At 38.9% G+C, this 25785-nt stretch overlaps 1 protein-coding gene across 1 annotated transcript in view; it reads right to left on the bottom strand.

Moving 5' to 3' along the window:
* Positions 1 to 663: 663 nt before the first annotated feature.
* DNAJC3 (DnaJ heat shock protein family (Hsp40) member C3) overlaps positions 664 to 25785 on the bottom strand; it is a 39711-nt gene continuing 14589 nt past the window's right edge. The window contains exons 5-12 of the mRNA XM_067293426.1: positions 20084 to 20236; positions 18558 to 18739; positions 16402 to 16521; positions 15439 to 15544; positions 15228 to 15348; positions 7966 to 8098; positions 6962 to 7110; positions 664 to 4526 (exon numbers count right to left, since the gene is read on the bottom strand). Of these exons, the coding sequence (XP_067149527.1) occupies positions 4369 to 4526; positions 6962 to 7110; positions 7966 to 8098; positions 15228 to 15348; positions 15439 to 15544; positions 16402 to 16521; positions 18558 to 18739; positions 20084 to 20236 (1122 nt within the window). The 3' untranslated portion in view covers positions 664 to 4368. The remainder of the gene's footprint in view (positions 4527 to 6961; positions 7111 to 7965; positions 8099 to 15227; positions 15349 to 15438; positions 15545 to 16401; positions 16522 to 18557; positions 18740 to 20083; positions 20237 to 25785) is intronic.

Here is a 25785-nt window from a genome sequence, read left to right as displayed (position 1 = left end):
CCACCTGCCTCTCCAGCACTTGTGGGTTGAGTGCTGATGTCAGGAGGAAGGGGACAGGGATTCCTCCTTTTCCCCATGTAGCACCAGCAACCCAGGGGCGAGATGCTCAATAGAGCTTGCTGTTCAGAAAGACCCACTGCCTTGCTAACAAGACTGCTGTTAAACCAAACAAAAAACAAAAAAAACACACACACACACACACACCATCCACACAAAACAAAAAACCTCCCCCACACCACTCTTAACCTGACTGTACAGAGAACCGGATTTCTCCCCACACCCCTCGAAGAACAATACGAGGTACCAGTCCGAGAGATTGTCAAATGCTGTCTTCTACCATCATAAAAACATTTCACCACAGTGCTGCTAACTGTTCAGCTACAAGAAGAAAGGTCTACTTCAAGATACAGTAATTAGCTATTTCCTACAGAACTAGAGGATGACTAAGTTTTGAAACCAAAAATATGAAATATACAAATGCTATTTCACCTTGCATTTTACTTTTTAAAGCCTGTCAACTTTCGTATTAGCTGCCTAAAATTATTTTAATTTAACCCCAAAGCTAGTGTTTTGACAGCCTCTTACTGCACTCCTATGCAACTCCAACTTTCAAAACTTAGAGTGGGATGGGGAAGGAGGGATAGATAAAAACACTGCAGTGCATTCTTGTCATCATAAATATCTTTATTGTGAAAAATACCACAAAATAATTCCCACAGTTCTAGAAAAAACAGTTCTTGCTTTTTAGATTTCTTATGATTTTATATAAAGACATTTTATGATTTGAAACATTTGATAAATCTCTGGCTAACTTTACTTACCCTTCTTAAAACATAAAACTGCAGTGGGCAAAAACAAAAAAAAAGAAATCCTCCCATCTTTTTAAGTTTTATGGATAAAAGTGTATATTACAGAGCAAACAAATAATACCTTACAATAAGGCACTTTTAAATACAACTAACCTGCTATGCTACATTGGCTAATTTCCAGCAAGGCTCCTACAAGTCACAGCCCTAAACAGAAAAATAATTCTTATTCCACAAGTCTGAAAACTGAAATAAACTTTGAGTAAGCTGACATTTTCTGCTTATATCACAAGTTGAGCTCTTAAGTTTAAAACAGATTCAAAATGAATTTTAATACTGATTAATACATCAGTATTAAGCATGTATCAAGTAAAATACATTTTCCCACCCACCTCCATTTTAAAACACACTGGAAACTAGTTTATAAAAATTAAGCTATAGATTTTAACATAAAGAGTTTGCATCTACCTACAGGCCAATTATTGTAATGATGCTTCATGCACATTTTAGGGTTTACAAACTGTCAAGACATTTATTTCAATGTTCAGTTATTGAACATTATTGCACTACAGACACCCATTATAAATAAAAAAGTGAATTCAGCTTCCTTATATATCGTTTGCACCATTAACACTCTGTTATCAGAACTTCATTTTCTAAAGCCACATCAGCAAATACATCACTGTATCTGGAAACTGTTGAAATGAAAATGCCTTTGCTTTAACACAACTTTGTCCCTTTGTATTTTCAAAAGTACCTTAAAGCTAAAAGCCAGCCTCTGCTCCCTTAAAAACAGCATCTAAAACGGTAACATCTAAAATGATAACATTTCATATAATCAGTCAGCTTAATGTCAGGAAACCTCATCCTCTATTGCCATTTTTGTTTTCATTTTCAAGATCGTCTTCCACAAAAGGAATTAATGAATAGCATTCAAGCATTGCTTTTCTTCCTCCGCTGACCAGACTTGAGCCTTTTTTTTTCCCCTACATTATTTTCTTATCCCATTCATCCTCAAAATTGAATATAATCCCTTCTGTTACTGATCACTTCCAATATAAGGCAGAACTGTCCACTTTCCAGAGAAAGAATGCGCTGCTCTAACATCACTGCATGGTATGAATAATGTACCTAAGAGAGACCATCCTTTTCCTTCCCTAAAAATGATAAAAGAAATAACCAGGCAACTGGATTCTCTTAGGTACGGCCTTTAAAACTGAGAAGGGAGAAGGATAAGAACAAAAAAAGCTGAACAAGGGCTGTCCTTTAAAAGAAAAGGCAACATTTCTAGCACCTCTCTAGCACACAAACATAGCTGTCTGTGGCATTTACTGTGACTTCCTGAAACTGAACACCACTCCTGTCTGTACAGGCTTGCAACGTATTGCGAACACTGATCATTCAATAGTATTTCAAACCCAGCCCCTCCTGTGGTGAATAAGGCTATATACACAGAGCACAGGCTCACACACAGATGCCTAACTGCGCAACAGGCAATCCATATATAGAAGCCATTCAGCCTGCAGCAAGTGCAAGTAACTGGAGCTAGCTTATCAAAAAAAGAAAGAAAAAAAGTGTTTTAGTGACAAGCAACAGGAAGGCAGCTGAACCACCTAATCATCTTTTATTTATTGTGAGCAAAAAGCACATGTGCAGGAGCCCTCTGCCTCAGCTGATGCTGCAGAGTACCAGGTTATTGTGTAGCAAGTTCCTGTGTCTGAGCCCCAGAGGCCCCAAGAGAACCGGACCAACCTAAAAGGACACAAATGATGCCCTGAGCATCTTAGAGCTTAAAGATAATCTGGTCAAAAGTAGATGCCAAATTTCTAGAAAAATAATTCAACTTGGAAGATGCCTGACACTGGAGTTTAAGATGCTGCTAGGGTATTTTTGCACCAGCACAGATACCATAAGCTGCTAGAAGTGACCAAATACATTCTTCAGCTTGAAGATTAGTTTCTGCTGAACGAACACTGGCCTTTAAATTGCTGTCAAAAATACATTTTAGCAAGCTACATGATTTCAAAATTATGTCCAGAAGTACTTGGGGCAGGAGAGAAGGGTTATGCTTCAATAGCAACTGCACTTCAAGTAATAAAAATAACTTTCAGATTGAAGGTCTTATCTGCTCATTTTCTGTGTTTTACTGAGGCTGCTCATGCTTTTAAATGCAATGAGGTGCAATGAGAGAAGATTCCTATTAACTGATTATTGTTTTCCAGTTAAAATTCAAATAAAAAAATTAATGAATGGTAATTCTGGCATGCTAAGGAAATGGTTGCTGATGAAAGTCATCAATAACCACTGTTATATATTCAATTACAGAATGAAAAGACTACCTCACTCGATAGCAGCTACAGTCCTGGTAATACCTCATACTCACACACACACACACACAGTCCCATCAATACACTAAACCAATTTTACCTATGTGTATATAGAAAAAAAATAAAATCAGACTTTTGGCTAATAGAAAGTTAGTCACTTTCTGTACACAAGCAGTTGTTTTTGCAGTACAGTGGCTGTTACACAAAATATACAACTACTTCGAACAATTGCACAGAGTTAATTCATACTCATGTCACCCAGCAGAAATGAAGTTTAAAAAAAGGGGGGAGGGGAGAGAGACTAGAGTTAATATTTTATTCCTACAGTCCATAGTACTCTCACCTCACAATCTGTATCGGTTCTCAAATTATATATAACAATACAGAGAAGTTGCAAACTGCTGCATAGTTGGGAAATGTCACATTAAGCTGTTTTGCTCATATCTCATGCAGATGCTGTGTTAAAAAAGTACAAACCACTCAAGAATGATACTTCAGCTTCCCAAATTACATTCAGAAAAAGTGATCAAAAAAAAAAACATGTATTTTTTTTACTTTCATATTTGACAATTACTGCCAAGGAAACCATCCCAATCAAAAGTTAATGAATAAAGTGAGTAGATATTTTCAAGTCCCATTACTTACACACAATCTTCTTTAGAAAAGACTGTTTAGACTCCTGTAGCAGTCTCTTCACCCTACCTATGGCACTACCAACAGTAATACGGCAGATGGTCACCAGGATTTCCTTTTACCAATACTGAGAGATGGATCATTCTGCTGAGCACAATGACTAACAATTTGTTAATACAGAGACTATCAAAACTACCCTTTCCACATTTATTATTAGATCTTGATTCAGAAAAGTATTTACATGCATTTTTGCCTTTAAGCATATATTTTAGTCCTAAGGATATGTTTAGGTGCTGTCCTAAATAGCCTCTTACTGTTTTTTCATCAATAAGAATAAAGATTTTCTGCATACCCAGAACAAATACATAAGCAGTAACAAAACCCTTATTCAACCCACCCACCTACCAGTATAAGCCTGTCAAGTTCACCACAAAGCACGCCCTCTGAATACTAAAAGAAAGAGCTAGCCTTCTTCTAATACGGTAAGACTCTGGGTTAAGGACAACATTAGAAATTAAGATTTGGGGTCTTGAACTGAGAGACTTTTATTTTTAAACAAATTAAGTAAAAAACAGCAGCAGCCACCAAAACCAGTCTTGGCTCTAACTGAAGTGGAATTTGAATGTAAATGGTCCTCCTCCCGAACCAAAGGGGTTGAATCCTTGCCATGTGTTCCAGTTCCTGTGGAAAGGGTTGCCCCCACCCTGCTGACTCTCTGCATCCAGAGGGTCCTCTCCCGCATCAAACTTCCGCCTCATTTCTGAAGGAAACATAAAAACAAGGTGAAAACATTGCACAGGAGTTAGGACAATAAAACAAGCATCTTTGATGACTAATACTTAATACCATTTCAGAAAGCCCTCAGGGCTAATGACAACTTGCATTAACAGCATTTGGAGGAACCTGCCTAATTATAGATGCATTGATTTTTCAAAGTGTCCAGGAGACTGACAGAGGGAAAAAAAGCCTTCAATTCCCTTACAACACTGTAGTAAGATTTAATTCAAGCAAGTTGTTTAGTTTAAAGCAACAAGAGACAGTACCTGCCTATATATGTCCAATAGGACATATGTGAATTTCAACAGGGACAGCCACACTTTGGCCAATTATGTTCCACAAATAATTGGGACATTTTGTTCTTGACTGCGTTGGACTTGCTCTCCCACAACCACACACACTCAGGATGGGTCAGGGAACACAGCATGCTGTATCCTTCCAACTTTTTTTCAACCAGTATATATTGCAAAATTGATCCTTCAGCAATAGTATGAGGGTCAGTGAGCAGAGCCCCAAACTTTTTCAATCGTCTCCATATGCCATTTATGCTGGGAGATGGCACAGCTTAGAGCCAGAAAGTGTCTTCCTGAGGTAATTTTGTATCTGCACTGTCCAGAGAGGCAAAAGTCGAAAGCCTTCCTGAAGGCCCAAAGACCATAGACAAGTCAGAGTCTACCCCACTACTTTGTGGTTTACACCTGGATATAACTTGCAAGCAGTCCGCAGGCCCTGCAAATCCTACAAGGTTTTTGACTCTTTGGCCCTTTTCAGGAGACCCATTTCATAGACAAGTCAGAAAAGACAGCAGCAGAGTTAGTAAGGAGAAATAATGTGACCAGAAGTGGCAATGTGGAAGATTGCCTGAGGCAAAGTACACCAGAGCCCTATGACAACCACCTTGCAAATAAAAGCTCAGAGATCCAGCAGACCACAGGTTTGTGGTGTCTTCTTACATGACATGTCTACTAGAGCCAGAAAGTGAGCAGGAAAAATATTTAGAGGACAGGAAGAGAAAGACATTCCAGTCAGAGAAAGAATGAAATGCAGGTAGAAGCTCATCAAGAAAGCCAAGTATGACCAGTGCTATTTTTTTGCCCAGTTGGTTTGACAGGAACAGTAAATATGACATCAAGAACAATGCCAAGGAGAAAACAGAAGAACATATTCTAGAAATGCTGACAGGGCAAACAGCATCTTAAACACTACCAACATATAAATCCCCTAATACATATATATAATTATGAGCAAAGATCACGTCAACAAAGAATATGGTTTTCTAGTAATCAAAAGTGCTCGTAATGCAGTTCAGTACTTTTAGCTCCCTCCTTGCCCCGAGAAAGTTTGAGCCCATCTACTTAGCTATCACTTAGCTGACCCCAAACATTTGGCGAAAATAAAAAGGATCTTCTGATACCTGCCTCATTTATGTGTTTCTTTTTCCAGTGACCATCTAGGAACAGTGCAAGACAAATCTAAAAGACTGCTTTGGCTGAGGCTTTTTTCCCCCGGGGAAGCAAAATAAACTCGCCACCTCATTTTCTATAAAAATCTTCACTTCAGACTAAATGGTCCACTGCCTCAGTGTATCTCTCAGTTTAAGGGACCAGATGTCCTAGTCACTGCGCCATGGGGTCTTCCCAAGAGCATTCTCTCCTTTTTCCCTTCCCAAAAGCTGACCAGCAAACAGCCAGGCCTGACAGGGACCTCCTTGCTCCTGCTGACTGAGCTGGCCCAAGGAGCCAGGCCCTAGCCCAGACCGAGGGAACCCAGTCTTCTGCTCCTGGGGCAGTGCTCAGCCAGGCTATGATACACACAACAACAAAAGGACAGTTTTGAGGGTTTCTCTGGAGTACTTCAGGGGCTGTCTATCTAAATTTAGTTTGACACAGAGCTGGGCAATGCCAGGAACCTCTGCAAGGTTGTATCCTAAGAAGAGACCTCTAAAATATTTTATTTTTATCTTTAAAACAAAAGTCACTGAAATACAATAAAAATTCCAGGTTGTTACTGGTCCTTTAAATTCTACCTCTGGTGATTGAAAGCATCTAGTTGTGACCTTGTGCCTTACACTATATCTGTGACATATATGATGGACAACAAAACAAACTCAGAACTGGTTTAAGAAGAGAAGCAATTAACCACCGTTTTCAAGATTTAATACCATTCTTGGTCAAAAGGGTGGGACAAAAGGTACAATAACAGACTGATCTTGAAGCACAGTCCAAAGCTGGGGAGAAATCCAATAATTTTTTTATCTGACTTCAGACAACAGATAGTTACATCCAAATTGGGCATTGCCTTCTCAAAACAGATATTGGGGGGGGGGGGGGTGCTGTTAACACTTGTTAAGACCTACATTTGCTGCATTTTACACTGATGTAAAAAAAAATGAAGCCACAGCATATGAACCACCATTACCTGGGTCAGTGAGGACTTCTTTAGCAGCTGCTATATCAATGAACTTTTTCTCTGCTTTCTTCTTTTCTTCCTCACTCTGGAAGTTATCAGGATGCCACTGGGATGCCAGTTTTCTGTAAGCTTTTATGATTTCTTGCTTTCGAGCATTTCTAGGTGGACAAAATTGTGATAATTTACAAGTTTTCTAGTTGTTCATGTGCCACACTACTGAATCTACAGGTTTATTTTAAACAATAAAACAGAATTAAGGGCTTCAAAAAATTAAGCTGTTACTAGTTAACCTTTTGCAGATGGCACTCAAGACACTTCACACAAAACCAGAGGAAACAGGTTACTACATTAAACAAAAATTACTTTTTCCTCCATCACACATTTACTTTCTTTGGAAAGATGCTATTAGGAGCTATTATTCAGAATACGGCTCCCGGTCTGAAGAATTTAAAGAGGTGAGACACAAAAAGCAGAAAGAGACTGAATTAGTTCATGACTAGAGGGGTGACCAGTACTAGTTCAGAATGGAACATTTGGTTGGTTATCATTAAAAAGAAGTCATTAGTTTCTCCAGGTTAATGGCAGAAGCATATTTAGGTACCGCTTTCAATCAGTCCTTTCAAACTCACCCAGTCTATCATAGTATCTGCCACAAATTTTTTTTTTTTGCGTTCCATAATTCTTTCCAGCTCTAGTCTTCATTTTTTCCTCAATTTGTTCACCTTATTGTTGATCATCTCTACTACAAATTTCTTGCCGATTTATTTCCTTCCTTCTCAATGGTGCTTTTTCATTAAGTAGTGTTTGTTTAAAACTCCTTTAAAGCTGAATACTGTCCTCCCTCTTCCCATCCCTGTGCTGCAACAGCTAAGCTAGTACAATAGGAAAGTAAAGGTAGTAGAGACACATGAATGAAAAGTAACATGCAGCACGACAAGTTCAGGTGATCAGTCCTAGAGATACTGATTTAATAACCAGCTTTCAAGTAAACACCTCAGATATTAATATCTTACCTTTTCACTCCTAAAATTTTGTAGTAATCTCTTTTCTGTGATTGCTTCAACATCCTCTGGGCTCGTTCTAGCCCCTCACGAATCTGCTGGTCATTTTCACTATTGGCTTGAGCAGTTTCATAGTCTTTAATAGCTTTTCAGAAAAAGTGAATGAAAAAAGTTACATAGCTTCTTAAACCAAAGTTTAAATAATTCAAGCCATCTCCAAAACTGAAGTTTTGCTATTACAGTTTATAAACAGCGCAACTTCCGACTTTAACTTGCTAAGGTTCCCCCACCCAAATAAGAAAACCCTGGGGCAAAGGAAGTTATAACTTTCACCTATTCATTAGATAGTTTTATTTCTTTAGGTTCATCATACTTTTTGGAAAAGGAAGAAGAAAAGGGAGGTTACTAGCAGCAGGTCAGAACTATTTTTAGATGTTGCAAAGTCATATGGAGAAATACAAAAGCCTCTGGAACCCAGACATAACAGGAATCAAGCAGCAAGTTTCAACGACCAGTATTTGAAGAGCTAAATTCACAATCAATTAGTCCCAAATACTGCTGTGCAACTGAAGAATGCATTATACAAAATCTTTATACTAAAATTTCTTCCTCTCCCACACTGCGCTCGATCCACACAAAACTCTTCCTCTTCAATGACAATAAATATAAATTTCAGATTACCTGTATGTTCATTTACATAATACTAATTATGTAGCACTGTTAGTGAAAGACATAATAGAGAGTTATATTTTTAATTCTTATTTCAAAGACATGCTCTCCTGCTTCTATTTTAAGAATTGCATTTCTCAGGAATGAAAACAAGGGAGGGACTGTAATGCTTTTGTGTATTTTGAAGAGATCCTGCTTCTATACATTTTTTGAAGCAAAACATTAATATAAATGATAACTGAAGATGAAAGATACAAATTTTAAGTATTCTTTGATACCAATATTCATCAAGGGGAGCAACTGTTAAGCTCTGTTTAATGAGAATGCTCTTCTTTCACTGCTATAATCCTGAAAGTCTCATTTGCAGATCCAAGTCTCCTAGGTTTCCCAAGTTAGACAACGTACTTGCATCAGATTATTTTCAAGCAGATGCTTTTTCTCAGCAGGTGTTACATTTGTTTTTCACTGTTTCTGAGCAAGAAAGCAGGAAGTGCTAATGAATTTGTATTACTCAGACATCTGATACCACTGCAACCTTGTTTTGGTTATTGAAAAATTTCCAGAATGTATTTCCAGTGCCTCAACAATTTTATATGCTATTACAAACAAAATACAAACTTCCTGTTCATTTTCACAACATTGGGCATTCTGATTTGCTGCTTGAACAAAGCATTTCACTTTCTGCTGATATTTCCAACAATTTGTCCAGTCATTTAAAAAATCAAAAGCCTATACCAGTGTACGTGTGTAATATATGCTACTGAAACTGATAAAAATAATGAAAAAGCAGGGATTTCATTATGCTGCCTTACTGCCCCAGTAATTCTAAGCACCAGTGTACTTAATCTGCTTCATGTAATAAGGGAAGGTCCCATGGCAAAGTCCTGAGGAATGTGTATCAGATTTGCTCAGCTTCACTAAGCATCCCATCATCTACAGCATGCATCACTGCTGGAAACCAAGCCGCTTAGGGGTCACATATTTGCACTGACAGTACTAGCTTTCTCTTTTTTTTTTTTTTTAAATTGACTCATTTAAAGACTGCAAATGTTAAATATGTGGTAAGGTACGTTTTCTAGTGCTGCACACCCTCAGAGGAAGCACATTCTGCACTTTCTCTCAGTTGGAGGAAATGCAAATTTTGATGGCATTCTCCAATGCAGGAGCTTTTTTCCTCTTTCCTCCCCCCACCGAGGAGACCAGCTTGGGAACAGGTGTATCTGAAGCAGGATGACAGCTTCACTCACCACAAAAAGGTTGTTACAAAAGCAAGAGACTTATTACTAATTCAAGGAATGTTAAGTGAGTTACAGTTCCTTTTAGGCACTATTTCTAAAAGCAGCGATACCTCACAAGCTAACACAAGGATCACTACCTTTTATTGGCCTCTTATTTCAGAAAGCATCCTTTCTTCCTTTCATCCTGTCCCACAACATTAAAGGAGCAACAAGTTTCTAGTATCCTTTTTCATTTAAACACCTCAGTCAAATCCAACTCTCCTTCATCCTCACAGGAAAACTCAGGAAGTGCAGGCTAGATGAGCGGACAGTGAGGTGGACTGAAAACTGGCTGAGCAGCCTAGCTCAGAGGGTTGTGATCAGCGGTGCAGAGTCTAGTTGGAGGCCTGTAGCTAGCGGTGTCCCCCAGGGGTCAGTACTGGGTCCAGCCCTGTTCAACTTCTTCATCAGTGACCTGGATGAAGGGACAGAGTGCACCCTCAGCAAGTTTGCTGATGATACAAAACTGATACGCCAGAGGGCTGTGCTGCCATTCAGAGAGACCTGGACAGGCTGGAGAGGTGGGCAGAGAGGAACCTCATGAGGTTCAACAAAGGCAAGTGCAGGGTCCTGCACTTAGGGAGGAATAACCCCCGGCACCAGGACAGGCTGGGGGCTGACCTGCTGGAAAGCAGCTCTGTAGAAAACTACCTGGGAGTGCTGGTGGACACCAAGTAGACCACGAGCCAGCGATGTGCCCTTGGGGCCAAGAAGGCCAATGGCATCCTGGGGTGCATTAGGAAGAACACTGCCAGCAGGTCAAGGCAGGTGATTCTCCCCCTCTACTCAACCCTGGTGAGGCCGCATCTGAAGAGCTTGTCCAGTTCTGGGCTCCCCAGTACAAGAGGGATGTGACACCACTGGAGAGAGTCCAGCGAAGGGCTACAAAGACGATGAAGGGACTGGAGTATCTCTCCTATGAAGAAAGGCTGAGAGAGCTGGGACTCTTCAGCCTGGAGAAGACTGAGAGGAGATCTTATCAATGCCTATGAATATCTGAAGGGAGGGTGTCAAGAAGATGGGGCCAGACTCTTTTCAGTGGTGCCCAGTGAGAGCACAAAAGGCAATGCGCACAAACTAAAACACAAGCAGTTCCGTCTGAACATGAGAAAAAACTTCTTCACTGTGAGGGTGACAGAGCACTGGAACAGGTTGCCCAGAGAGCTTGTGGAGTCTCCTTCTCTGGAGATATTCAAAACCCGCCTGGACGCGATCCTGTGCAACGTGCTCTAGGTGACCCTGCTTGAGCAGGGGGGTTGGACTAGATGATCTCCAGAGGTCCCTTCCAACCTCAACCATTCTGTGATTCCTCTCATCACCAGAGTCTTTACAGTCTCTCAAACAAATTGCAATGCATCTTTAACCATCTTAGCTGGCTTTCCTATCTTGCCTGAATCTTTAAGATAAAGTGACCAAGACTGGCCATTATTCCATATGCAAAACTACTCTTCTATCAAATATGAGTAAAAGTAGATAACATGTCCATGCCAATTCTATTTTAAGTGAATAACTGAACCAGTGATGCTCTTGTCTGAAATAGAAACTGTCTCCTCCACAGTAGCAAGGTGGGGAAAAAGAAGAATTTCCTGAGCAATTTTGAAGTGAAGCAATAAATGTGATATGTTTTTTTTTCTTTGGTAAAACTTGTGTTACGTACTTTACAGACAGATGGACTCCTGTACTTATGTGGTAAGCCAGAAAGCAATTCATTACACATCTGTCTTCATACACAAGTCCTGGATCCCACGTGATTATAGAGTAATTAAAATCATTTAATAGGAATCAGAATGCAGCTACACATTCTGAATTGCATCTTGAACATTTAACAAGAACTTCCTTCAAATCTTTAAGTACTTTGAAATTACCTGTCTTTAAACAGGAAAATAGGTGCCGCCATCTGGAAATTTTCTCAAGAACAAGAATCAGTTTACCCCTTTAAATACCATGGAGGCTATGATTTTAAGTTTCTTCACTGTTCTCTACAGCCAAGACAAAAAAAATCAGCCATCATTTTATTGCAGTTAACACTGAAGGATAAATGAAGACACCTTCAGGCAGACTAACATTAATGAACTGTAACTTTTTTTTAATGGAAGCTGTACTGGAAAGTACAGCCAACTTGATATTGTCAAGGGTGGGAAGAAGGCAGGGATATACTGAATAACAGGGATTTGAGGGGGAGCTTGTTCCACATGAGCAGGGTCCTTTGCGCAGAACCAGGCCAGGCTAAGCACAGCAGGCTCCAATCCTGGAAATAAGCTCGGCCAGCTCCCAGGTATGTCCTCACCATGATTCCTCATATTCCATAATAAGGGTGCATTTGCTCCAGCACAACACTGAGTTGGTTCTGTGCATTTGTGCTTTACCTTGTTATAAGGCTTTTTATCTCTAATTTGCAAGAGTTGCAAGACATGCTCACTGTAGAGGAACCTGAAGTAGATGAAGATTTAAGAGAGTATAATGCTAAAAGGATCCAAATTCAGATTCATCAATTTAGAAGAAAACAAGCAGATCAATTCCATCCACTTGTAAGAAGCACAAGATGCATCTATTAAGAGGACTCGCAAAGGGCAGGGTTGTTTGGCTTACCCTTCTTGTACTTCTTTAAGTTGATGACTCAAACCTGAGGAAAACACCCTTAATTTTCTTTGTGTTCTTCTATCAGTGCACCTTTTTCTTAAATCAGAACTCTTCATACAAGCTGTAATCTGATGTAGATTTGTCTTCTGGATCTCAAACTATTTTTAGGGAGTTTTTTTTTCTTTATTCATTTGTAAATCCAATTTTCCCAACAGTGAATGAGTTTATCCAAGTACAGAAGAAGATGGAGAAATGCCTGAAGGGGGCATTATCACCACGAGGTCCTCTTGAGACTTGCTTTTAGGCTGAGACTGCAGTTCTAAATAATCGATAAAAAAAAGAAAACACCCTTACACTACCTGAAAAAATACAGGAAGACAGTCCTGGCATAAGCTTCCCCTCCATCTTTTTTTTTTTGTTTTTTAATCAGGTCCTTTGTAAAAAAGGCTATCAGTTGTTCTCAGAAACGCTATTGTTTTCCCCTCTTTTTCTTAAAAAGCGAAAAGCTTGCTGGCCTCAGCAGGGAAGGACTATTTCATCACTAGGTCACTTCTGAGGCACAAACTCTACAGGGCTGATGAACAGGAGTGCCTGAAAGAACACCAGTCCCGTTTACCTCACTTTCAGGCACTTGAATCAAGGAGGCCTAAGAAAAGAAGAAAACAGATATCTTTCTTCTGAAGTTCATTTGAAAAGGTGAACAATAGCATCTTTGTGATTAGTTTCCCAAAAAGAAAAAAAAAAGAAATCCAAGTGTGCCATTAATGACAACAGCTGTTCATGAATGTTTAAATTGAAGAGAATTTTGTTCAGTTGTGAAGCTAAAGATCCAGTACCAGCAAGTGGAGAAGGAGAATTGTTCTATGAGTATTAAAATTAATGGAACCAGTTTTCCAGCAGATTTAAGGCCTACAAATCCTATTCCTTATCACATTTGACTGAAACAGCCCAAGGCTTCAAGAACTACTGCATGAGTGAGCACTGGGGGGGCAGAACACATAGATTGTCCAAGTCTCACTCTTGGCCTAGTTTTTCATGGAAACAAGATTCACCACATTAAATTTTGAAGATTCTTATAGCACAATAGCACTTAGTACTCTTAAAGAGGTTACAAAACAATGTAATGGCATACACTCAATGACGCCAATTAGTTCCTACTTTCCAAGGCTGTAGATGGGACCAAGTAACAGTCCTATAGTACTCTGTCTTTGGGGAAAATAAGGAACGGGCAACAGGTCTGGCACGATCCCAGCAGAAATTGCTGGCAAGAAAATTCCAGAGAGAAAGAAAAAAAGAAAATTAAGTACTCAAAGATTCAGCTCTTTTGCCACTTTCCCTGCTCTAGAGTTGATTTTTACTCTCACAGGTCACAGAAGATCCACAGAGTTGATCTGAGAGAAAAACGGCTATCACTCTCCTTGCTAATGCTCTTTGGAAGAGAAGAGGGTTTCTTGATGTCAAAAGGCACAGAACTACAGCCACTGCCAGCTTGGAAAATAGATACTTCTAAGACTGTTTATGCAGGCAACTTTCAGCAGCAAGCATGCCTGCTACAGCAGGGGGAAGTCCAGTGGAGCCAGCCTCTCAGTCAGCTAAAAGGGTATCCAGAAAAATTTGAACCTCAGCTCTAGCATCATGGACCACATGAAGAGCAGCAGAATGAAGCATAACCACAAACTAGGACTTCCCCATGCCACCTGCCTCTGTCTGTAGTCAACATCATCATTCACTCTGCTCACAACAACATTTAGTTGTTTTTCCAGGTCCGGCCCTGTGAGATTCCTCCCTTACAGCCTCATCAGCACAATTCCATAATTCAAGAAAAGTGAGGTTCCACAATAACTTCTTTCCATGCAGGGCACTTTGCCCCTCTTGAAGTTATGTTAACAGAACCAGTCACTTCCCCTCAAACTCACACCAGTAACTGCATATGCATTGCAATTTACGTAACTATTCCCTGTGAAGTGAGCAACCTCCAGTGAAGCATCCCAGGGTTTTCTGCCCCTCAATACATTCATCATCCTATTATCTTTCTCAGAAAACTCAGAAATTTAATGACACTGAATTTTTAAAGTGCTTGCTGTTCTTCTTGCTGTGTTTCAGACTGCTAGATACAGTCCCATGTTAAGGGTTGCCAGTCCGCACGCACAGAGAAATACACACCAGTACACACTTCACGCAAACCCTGTACAGCAAATGCAATCTCAAGAGCAGATTCAAGTTACTGTTCCTGGCAGCATTACAGGGATTCAGGGAGGTGAAGCAGTGTGTGATCTCTTCCCCTGCACTGAAAACATGCCAGGGAGAAAACAATTTTGTTTCATGCTGTTATGTACTTCCATTTCTCCAAGCACTCACCTAACACATCCAAAGGCATTAAAACAGAGTCCTCCCAATGGATTTATATGACCCTTACTATTATTACCATTTACCTATAAATGGAATTGTTCGACATTGCTGATTATTTAAAATATATTTAAGTAAGCCTGAGTAAGCTGTATCCTTTTCTAAAGGATCCTGGACATAACCCACCATTTCAAAGACAACTCTGCTGAAGCTAGAACAAGTGCAAACCACAAACTAATCAAGATAAATTTAACAGGAGATACTTGTGTAAATCTGTAATTACTAGCACTGACTAGAGGTGAAAACATAGTGTAGAACCAAAGTGCATGTTAAAAGTTTTTGCAACACTGACTGCATCTTAAAGGTCCCCCAAATTTATGTAGGAACTGTAGATAACTGTACCTTCCTCATATAGGTCTTCTAACAAATAAGCTTCTGCTCTGTCTTTCAAAGCATTCACATTTGTTGGTTCCAGCTGAAGAACTTCTGTACAAACTTTTATGGCTTCTGTAGCCTGCTGATTCTAAAGAGAAGGAGGAAAAAATTCCAAATTGTGTTTTCTTTCTTTTTTTTGAAGAAAGAAACTTACAGAGGGACAGAGAAGTAGAATTACCTTTGATAAGCAGTGGCAGATCCTTTCTTTGGCACGAGTAGCATAAATTGGGACTTCTGGCTCCGTTTTCATCACAGAATCATATTTACTGATAGCATCTTCATATCTGTTTTAAGCAGAGATGAGCACGGTATCATGAAGTTTAATAACTATTTCAGACTGCTGTCAGAGAAATTTAGATTTTCACATCTTTCTAGCAATGCATCTTAACTGTAACAGCCTTAGGGGTCCAGTGCGAGGCAGCACTATGAAGAAAACTTTCAGCCACTTTAGGAATTATATTCCCATTCCCTTTTCTGTGCTATGAGACACAACAGGCACTATGCTGCGAGCACTGTATTATTTGCCTTTTTTGGGACAGGAAAGAAAAATTTCCTGACACCAGTTTGAACAAGGCAGTTGGGTTTTTTTCCACCTTTTTCTCAGCAAGTCACATAGTAAAATGTATTTTGCTGTGACAGTTTTAAGAAGGCTGAAGTTCAACAGTTAATAAGACGTGCATCAGAAAGTATTACCTAAAAATGTTAGTGTGTGACTGAACTCCTGGGTTGCTACAAGCTAGAAACAACTCAAGCTTTTAGTTCTTGGATGGCTCCCTGAAAATGTGCTGATACTGGGTTAAATGAAAGACTAGTCTTCAGACTAAAAGCAGTAATAAATCAGCAGTGTATCTTTAAGGCAAAAGTCTAAAGATATGGTGCTGCAGTATCTGAGAATTGACAAACATTATCCTCATCTTCTCCGCAAAGAAGTTAGATAAGCAAAGGTAAGACAGTGGCATCACAAGGATTTAGAATAGGATTGTCACTGCATGAGTCAATATTTATTTTAATCATAATTCGAGAGCTGTGTTCACTTATCCACTTCAATCGACAGATGCAAAAAGCATCACTCAAACAGCTCTTCAGTCAATAATGAACTGGTGCCTCAGTAGCGATCCTTTTCTATAGAATGAACACTTACCTGCCTTCTCTGATGAATTCTTCTGCTGATTCAATCTGTTTATTGAGTTTCTTTACTTGTTTATAGAGAGAGAAACATTGCTTATGGTCTTGGTCAAGTTTCAGACACTCCCGGACTTCACTTTTCACATGGGGGAGGAAAAACAAAACCACCACACATTATGGAATTCCATATGAAGACACCATGCAGTATCTATAAGCTATCCAGAACAATGACTGACTGCTTTACACACTTTCCCTCCTTCATTCAAAAAAATTCACTCCAAGAATTTAAAGTGAGTGAAAAGAGAGTCTTCCTGAACTCAGGAAATATTCGTTTGTTGTTGCTTTTAATTATTTTGCATTGCCAAGTATTACAAAACTGTAAAAGAGTTATATTAGTAACAGAAAAACAGCAGAAAAAAATATACCCTGGGAAATAATTTATATCCAGCTTTTAGCAGATACAATCATTTGTAATTTTCCTGTACATTTAACTTTGATATATTACAGCAAACTTATGCATAAGCATATTTAACACTGCCTGAAACAGACAAAGTTCAGGTAAGACCCAAAACTCTACTTCACAAAATATCAACCAAAACTTAGCCTGATTTTTCACTCTGAAGACTGTTTAATCAGGCCTTGATTAAGGCAGGTATCCTTTTAAAGAGACAGTGGTCTTTAAAAGTCTCCAGAATGCAGTCATTAAGGAATAAAAGTTGTCTATTCATAAAGAGTCATCATTACACAATCAATGTGGGATTTTCAGAAAAAGATAACAAAATGCTACACTACTCTTAAGCAAGGAAACAAAATGTGAAAAATCATTAAGTCTGTACAGGGAAGAGGAAGAAAATAAGAGAAAGACTAGATTAATTACCCACTAAATCCAAGAGCTATAAGACTTCTACCTTTCTTAGTACATCTTAGGATGCAAAAAGTAATATCAGAGCAGAATAAAGGAAAGATACCTATTCTTTCATTCTAATACCATAACATTATTCAAACAGCTCTCTCAAGTGCATTTATAAAACCTTACATTTGGTTATTAGCATGGAAAGTCCTTGTGTGATTTCACAGGACAAAGTGGACTATAAGCTCCAGAGATTAAATATATTCTAGAAAGGGGATCTCTAATGCAAACAAGTTGGCTAGGTGGTATCTACTATGACGAGCATATATATTTTTGCCCAGATATAAAATAAATTCATGTAACTACAGTCACACGCTGTTTGCACCACCTGCCTTTGCCACACACTGCCAAGACAAGACAAACTCAGGCTTTTTCAATTGCCCTCACCTCCTACTGAATAAGTTTTGTGGCAGAAACTATACTGGAAAGAGAACTCTGGAGATGCAGGTAATGCATCTGAGACCATGAGCTTCACAGAAACTGCTCACACGCGACACAACAGGATTATGCCATTTGTCCCAGCTGAGCTCAAGGAATATGAAGTGAACAGGCTGGACTGGGCAAGGGTAGTTATCCCACAGGCCTGATCAGGGACATAAGGGAGTAACACCTAAATCTAACTGAAGAGGAACAAAAGGGTAAGGGGTTACAAATATCATCCAAAGTACTGGAAGCCATCGGCAAGAACGAAAGACTTAGCTCTAGATCCCCAGCTCCTCAAGTCTGGATACTGCCTTTTGTTTTTGTTTTTTAAACAAACACACACACAAACTTATAACCCTTTATTTCCACTCTTAAAAATAAAAACCTGACCCTAAGACTTACCTTTGCTTGTTTAGTAAATTTAGCTCGAGTCAAGGTTCAGGGGAATCAAAACAAATAACTAAAAAACCTCTCCACCAAAGCAAGTTTAGAGAAGCATATTCTTCCAGGGAAGAGAAAAAAAGAATAAAAATAGTAAATGTAAGCAACTCTGATAGACCTGCACTATGGCATTTATTTAACAGAACAAGATGCTAGGAAGTATTGATGGCTGGCCTGCAAAGAACAAGCATGGTGCCTTCACTGCCAGATCTTAGCACCTGAAAAGGGTTAGATTCAGAGTAGAGTTGCTACTTCATCAAAAAACAAAAACAAAAAAACAAAAAACCCACAGCCAAAACAGACAACAGGGATATTTCACGGCTCATCATGAACTACGGAGTTTGTCACACTACGTTTTCTGTCTTAATTCTTACAAATACAATAAACAGTAAAATTACCTGAGTGATAACTCATGGTCCCCAAGCTGATAATATATTCTGCTGATTTTATAGAAGGCTTCAGTGTTATCATTCTTTAATTTGGCAGCAGCTTTCAAGTCACTAATGGCTTTACTTGGTTCCCCTTCCTTTATATAGCACTCAGCTCGAAGTTCCCGAAGCTCTGCATCCCAAACACAAACCTTGAGAAATCAAAATGAAAGCTTGACTTTGGTCCATAAACACTTCACTTCTCTCTCCCCTCCACCAAAGAACAGTCCCATTTAATTTCATTTTGCCAACTGCAATAGCATAAGGTTCAAGCGACATGCGGAGCACATGAAATCAGCATCTCCGCTTCCTGGTAGATGCTGTGATGCACCTGGCCAAATAGAAAACAAAGGCCTGAAAAGATTTTTTAATGATTCAATGAGCTCATGCAGGGAGATGAATTAAATCCACTGGCACTGCTTAAACTGGGACAGTCTGCTGAACCTCAAAAATCATAAATTACTGCATCTTTGCAAAACAATGAGGGAAATGAACAGCAAGAACCAAGCTGTCAGCTGTCTTTTAGAAAGACAACTGCAGGTAAGCTTCAGCTATGCCAGACTTCACCTCAGTATCTGGATTTTAAAGATTTATACAGAAGTAACTATGTCACTTAAGGCCAAGGATAATCACTTGCAACAAATTGCCTTGCATAATTCATTTTATAGTATTTACTCATGGTTTTATTTGTTTTTAAACCATGGTTTTAGAGAACTAGGCTTTTGTCTCTTCCGCTTTTCCATGCTCCTCTCCATAAGCAAACTTTGGCAGTTTCTTCACTGAAAGATAGAAGTGCATCATAAATCCCAAATCAACAATGTTAATTTGCACGTAAAAAGTCATAGCAGTTAACTGTCTCTGAATACATATTTCTGTAAGACACAGGATGCTTACATGATTGAGTTATTCACACTTAACAGACTACCAGACTACCTTTACTGAATGAGGTTCATCTACAAATATAGATATCTGAGGAACAAGCTGCGAATATGGATAGCTATATACATTTTGACCTTTCATTACTTTATTTTCTCAAGAGAAGAAAGCACCCACTCCACAGTGAAGATATGCCTATCAAGTATGATATTCAGCACAAATGAATTGCCTGCATATAGCTTAAGAAAAACCTAAATGTAAAAGACCCACGCCTCCTTTATTTGGCAAAACACCATTGCTTTGAGAATAGCTTTTTTCCCTAACTTCCCCAAGAATACTGAACCATGGAATAAGGGAAACCATATCAAGAAAGTTATCTACAATAGAAGTTTGGCTGAAATCATACCTTTAACTAACTACAGTGACCTACTATTTTAGCTTAGCTGCAGCTAGTGCTCAGCTTTCACTCTCCAACTTCATTATGGACTGCTGGTGCTCTGCAAAATTGAGCCAGTTACACCAACTGTTTTCACGTTGGTGAAGAAGTTGTTCAAACAAAAATACACGTCAGACGGAAGCTCTTACTTCCCTTTCACAGTACCATTTCACTTAACACTTACTGCCAAGATTTCATCAAGAAGAGAAATAGCGCCTTCGTAATCCTCTTGCTGGTAGGCAGACAATGCTTGTGAATGCAGGCGCTGTAGCTCATCAGATTTTGTCAGCTGAGACTGGGCTTCTTTTTCCTCATTATTGCTGGGATTGGATTTGAGCTGCAAACATTAACGAGAGAGACTGAACTGTTTGTTCAAGGATCTCTGTCCTATTAATAAAGATATCATGGAAAACTGACTGAAGCTGCAAATTAAGCAAAATGAGCTTTAAAATTCCACTGGAAACATTTTCAACTCCAAAACTGAAAGAAAAGAGTTCTTGGCCTCTGTACAAGTTGTCAGAAATCAGAGAATTCTTAATTCCTCCCCTCACCCTCCTTGATCATTTACCATTCGATATACGATACACAACAACAGGGCCCTTCCTGGAAGTCATGGACCTCCTCAGCTGTAACCTAATTCATCTCTTTGCAGACAGTTATTAAACATAGGATTTCTCAGTACCATTTACCAAGTATATCCATGCAACATATTAGATGCTCCATTTCAAGCAGGATACATATTTATAAATTCTTTACAGAAACAAATGCAAGATGTCACAGCTAGTATTACTGTATGACTGCATTTATTATTATTATGCTTTCCCAGAAAGACTGGCTATAGCAAAAAGTAAAGTTGCTTCAGATGGGTGAAGGGCTCAGCTGGGAATTCCGGCACTTTGCTTTATGTGAGGCTTCATATAGGTCTAAGGTTCTGTCTCTAAAGGCCCTCCTTTCTCAAACCCTTCGGACCAAGCAGGAGGAGTTGTGTTGGAATTACCTCCATTTGCATATGCAGCTTTACATGTTCAAAGAAAAAAACAAACCAAAATTCTCACAGACAACTCTGCTACTACATAGGAGGACAAATAGGGCCAGGAAGACTCATTTATTCCCTTGCAAAACCAGGACATCATTTGTAGAATTAGCGTAGCTCCAGTAAGACACTGGCTTCACACTTGCAGCTGATCAGAATGTCTTCCAGAGAGTTTTAAAGGGAGGGATCAGCAGGACTTCAACTCATTTTTATTAAACTTGCATGACCTTGCATTTTAAACACATAACTTCTTCTAAAATTACAGAGTTCTCAAAGTCATCCAGTACTTGCTCTTTCCTCCTTTACCTTGAAGATGCCTTCCTACATTTTTCTCATCAGCAAGTTCTTGAAATGCTCATATTAAGTCTCTAATGTAATGTAATAAGATCAGCCCTAAGAATTCCTTTAACAAGATTTCCCCTGGTTCTAACACTTAAATATATGAAAGGAAAAAAAGCTGAGCAAATGCAAGCCTAAATGCAACATCAAAAGCATGCACAGATCCCACCTCTGTTTTAGATTCTTCATTTAAGATCTCTTTGAACCTTATGCAGTTATTTATTTAGTCTACCAAAAATCAAGTTGCATTTAAACCTGAAATTTCTTACATTCCTCTTACACTTTTTCCTCTCTCAGCAGCAGGAGGGGAGTGTGATTGGAATTTTTTTCTTTGTAGGCTGATGCCCAATAGGTGTCTCAAAAATGTTTCTGGTTCGAATAGAAACTCTGTAAGTCCTCACTGCCGTGTATCTTCTTTCTCCCCAAATCTGGGGCTAGCAGCACATCCAAACTTCTGCATTGTCAATTTAAAAAGTTCCAGGACTACAAACCTTTTTCAGAAGTTCTGAACTCTTTAGTTCCAGCTGACTTTCTTAGTTTCCTCCCTTGATTTTTCAACCCTTTAATTCAAAAACCAGGAACCTTTGCTACAGATAACTTCATGCTTCCATTTAAACTGAATCAATTCAAGTTATTTTCCACAAACAGTTTTTCTACTAAAGTCAAATACTTACAAAAAAAACCTCACTCAAAACATCACTCTCCTTTCAGGGAATTTTCATGGACAATCTGTTAATAAACAAATCCAAGAACATCATGTCTAATACTACTTCAATAACTTCAGTTTTGTATTACATGCCAGTAGTTCTCATTCTGTTTTGTAGGCTCCTTATACCAATGTACAAACATTTTCTGACCATGATAACTGAGCAGTCTCTTTAGTAATAGTATTATCTACTTGCGCTAATAAAGAAAGTATACATAAGTACTTTCATCTTACTATCCATTCATCCACCACATGGCTGAAGCCTCATTTTCCTCTTTGAGACCTCCCACTAACCACTGAGGTCACACTACTGAGTCTCCCTAACACCTCTCAAAAAACTCACATTCAATCATTCTTTCCCTTACTTTGACCATCCTTCACTCATCTCATGAAAACACTGTGCTCCTTAGAATCGCAATATGTTTCTTGTAGCTTATTTGCAGCAAAACATCAGTGGAATACGGAAAACAAATGCTACAGGGGATTATTAAAATAAACTCCCACTGGCAGGCAACAAAGACCCATTTGAGTGAAACATCCTAGATAATTTTAGGTAGCACAAACTGGCCAGTAACAGAACAAAGGGAAATCTTTCAAACCATCGTTCAAAGCCCATCAAGTGTTTGTATGCTACAGTATAGTGAAAATATACATTCAGCAGAAGCTTTTAATAAGTAATTGGTATTTTGCCATGTCACTCTAATCTATGATGTTAATTAAGGAAAAAAAGCCTGTTCATTAAGCTCCCAGAAAATAGCTGGAAATGTTGTTTGATATTCTCATATTGGTTTACTTTAAACAATTTTTCCATCCTTTTGCCCAGTGATCAGAGGACTGTCACATCACTACCAATAACTGAACTGCAATTCAATTATTCCTTATTCTCCTTTGAAACACTAAGCTCGAGGGTGACAAGTCAAAACAACTGCTTGCATCTTTTCAGACCCCAGACAAGTCAGCAAAGAACAAGCACCAAGTGTCTTAAATTACTAAGAAAGGAGTAAAGGATTAATAAATAAAAACTACCTCAGCTGAATTAATACAGGTCTAAGGCAAATCTAATAGTCCTCCATGTGCTTCATCAAGGGCCTCAATGCACAGATTAAAGGTGTGCACTACTCAGGACTGCTGGACAAGTCCATTGCTACTGGTGAACATGTTCCAGAATGGAGTGACTGCTTTTCAGCGCAGTCCCCAGTAAACATTAGATTTAAATGGACTGCAACAGTTAGTAGAAGCCAGAGAGCTAAGACATGCAGTGTCTACCAAGGATGATGGTGCAGATCTCTGAATAGCCACAGTGCAGCAGCCCATGGAAGATACAGACCCTGGAGCATCTTTGTATTAGGGACAATACTTGGGAGGTGGGACCAGTAACGCCTGCATCCAAGGCAAAGGCAGCCTGCTAAAAGGGAACTTAAGTTATTTCCCCAATTCAGAGCAAGTATTTGCAAACTGCTATACATGTGACACCACCAGTAAGCTAACCATGTCAAAGTGGTACATAGAACCAACCAAGATCAACCCTCGCCCTCTAAAAAGTCTTCTCATTTTTCACTACAGGAGACAGCAAATCTTTTCCCATGGTCTGGCAAAGAGTTGGAAAGTCACGTGTTGCCTCCATTTGAGCAAAGCGCAAGACTAGAAGCAGCGTGTGCCTTCCAGACACACACGTGACAGTACAGAGCAAGAAGCTGCTGTAATCACTACTACTGCTGTGGGTCAACTCACTTTTTTTGACATCATTTAAACAAGTTAAATTTGAGAACCCCTTATTTAAATAAGTTTTTGATCAAAATTTCACTTTCTGCAAAAGACAGTGCCCAAACTAGAGTATTACAAGTATTTCAAGAGCAGCTACATGCAGACCAAAAGCCTTGGAGATGTTTATAGCTGATACAAAGGACTGTCAAAAGGTTTGAACCCCAAGCATTTAGAGTTTGGCAGTTCACCTGCTGTTCCAGTGCAGGAAGTAAAGCAGTTTACGTTCCAGTAACAAGCACTAGTCATCTTTTACAGCAGCTTTCATTCACTACAAAAAGCAAAAAAACCCCACTGCTATTTCCTTTACAGGAAGCAATGAAGGCCAGTATCAGGGAATGTCTTTATTACTAAAAGAGTAATTCTCTATCACAGGTTTACTACTATAAACACTGCTTTATTTTTAATTTACAGTCTAATCTCAGTATATGGGGCAAATATTCCAGAGCAAGCAAAACCCCCACTTTTTTGCAAGTGAGCAAGATTAAAGAGAACAAAGTCATGATCCTCATCCTATTCATCAAACAGAGCTTTAGAAGCATTTGAATTTATATTTTTCTCTTCTTCATGACAAGTGAGGAAGCTGGCTTCTTCCGCAGAACTTTCTAACTCAAAGACTTGACACAAAAACTTTCCAACATTCACCTTGCTGCACCCAGGACATCTGCAAAAAGATATTAGTAATTCACTCCTTCAAAACCAGCAATTTTTGGCACCTAGGAAGTGCTTAGTTCATTCCTACTTGAAGTAATGAAAACCACACGTATGGCAGGCTTGTATTTGCAGTCAAATATCCAGTATTTACAAGTTTTCTGCTGAGAAAAGCCTTTTAACAAGCTAAACAATTAATGCTGTTATTCAAGAAACAACTTTAAAAAATCCTCAACCCTGCCATACTTCATTATATTTCATAACTTTGTCAACATGACCTTTCTAACCATACACAAAAAATTACAACAGCCACATACAAAGCTACAAAGATAAATATAATGCAGCAACATTATTGCTTCAGAAAACACTTAGCTGGTATATTAGCAGTGACAAAAAATTGAAGCTAGACTGACACTAAAACTCCATGGGATCTATTTGCATTTTATGTGTCAGATGCAGCTAACCTGAAGACACCACGTGCCAGTCTGAGTTAATTCAACTCTTTACTGCAGTGTGTTGTACCCACATGTATCTTACAATTATATTCTTTGGATCAGCAATAAGTTTTTTATTTAACAAAGCTTTACAATGTTCTCCATTATCATGCTAAAGAAAGGATCCTCAAACACAGAAAACTTGTTACAGAACACACCACTGGAAATCATGAACATGGAGCATGTGACTGTCTCCTAGGGCTGGTCAGGACTTCCTGCTTCAGGACCTTTTTTTTCCCCCCCTCCCCTCCTCACTCGTTCCTCTTGAAGCTTAGGGAAGAGTTACAAAATATGAGTAAGCTGATTGGCTTGCCATGAACCTGTCTGGCTTCCAGCTATATAGTCCCACGTCTTCCTTTGCACTGGCTCTGAATATCTAGCTTCTCATTAACAACACAGCAAAGTTTTGCATTTAACACAGGAATCCTAAGGAAGAATAGTAGTAGGTATCTTCAGGGAAAGAAAAAAAAAGTCATAATCTATGTGCTCAAGGAGTCTAGATTAAAGACATACAGGCAATTCAGCTGTAGCATTTGTGCCATAGTACGTATTATACACAGATACTAACATAAACATTCTTAAATATTGTTGCTTAAAAAATAGAATATTAAGAAACTCCATGATGCAGTTTTCCAATAAATATACTTTTTTTTTTTAATCTAGCTTGCTTACAGTGAAGCAATGCTACTAATGTGGGCAGACACCTACAAATTCTGGAGCCATTTTATTTGTTTTTCCACAGTGGTGAACACAGAGACAACAAAGTAAATTGATTAGGCTTGTGAAAAACATTGAGGGGAACTGAAGGAAACCCCATAGCTTGTGTTATTTAAGATGCAAACATCCATAACCTCAGGAACATATCACGAAGGAAAATTCTGTACTGGCAGAGCAATATATTA

The sequence above is a fragment of the Apteryx mantelli genome, chromosome 1 (assembly GCF_036417845.1).
Source record: "Apteryx mantelli isolate bAptMan1 chromosome 1, bAptMan1.hap1, whole genome shotgun sequence".
Taxonomy (NCBI): domain Eukaryota; kingdom Metazoa; phylum Chordata; class Aves; order Apterygiformes; family Apterygidae; genus Apteryx; species Apteryx mantelli.
The sequence above is the reverse complement of the archived record's forward strand: the minus strand, read 5'-3'. Positions and strand labels throughout refer to the sequence as shown.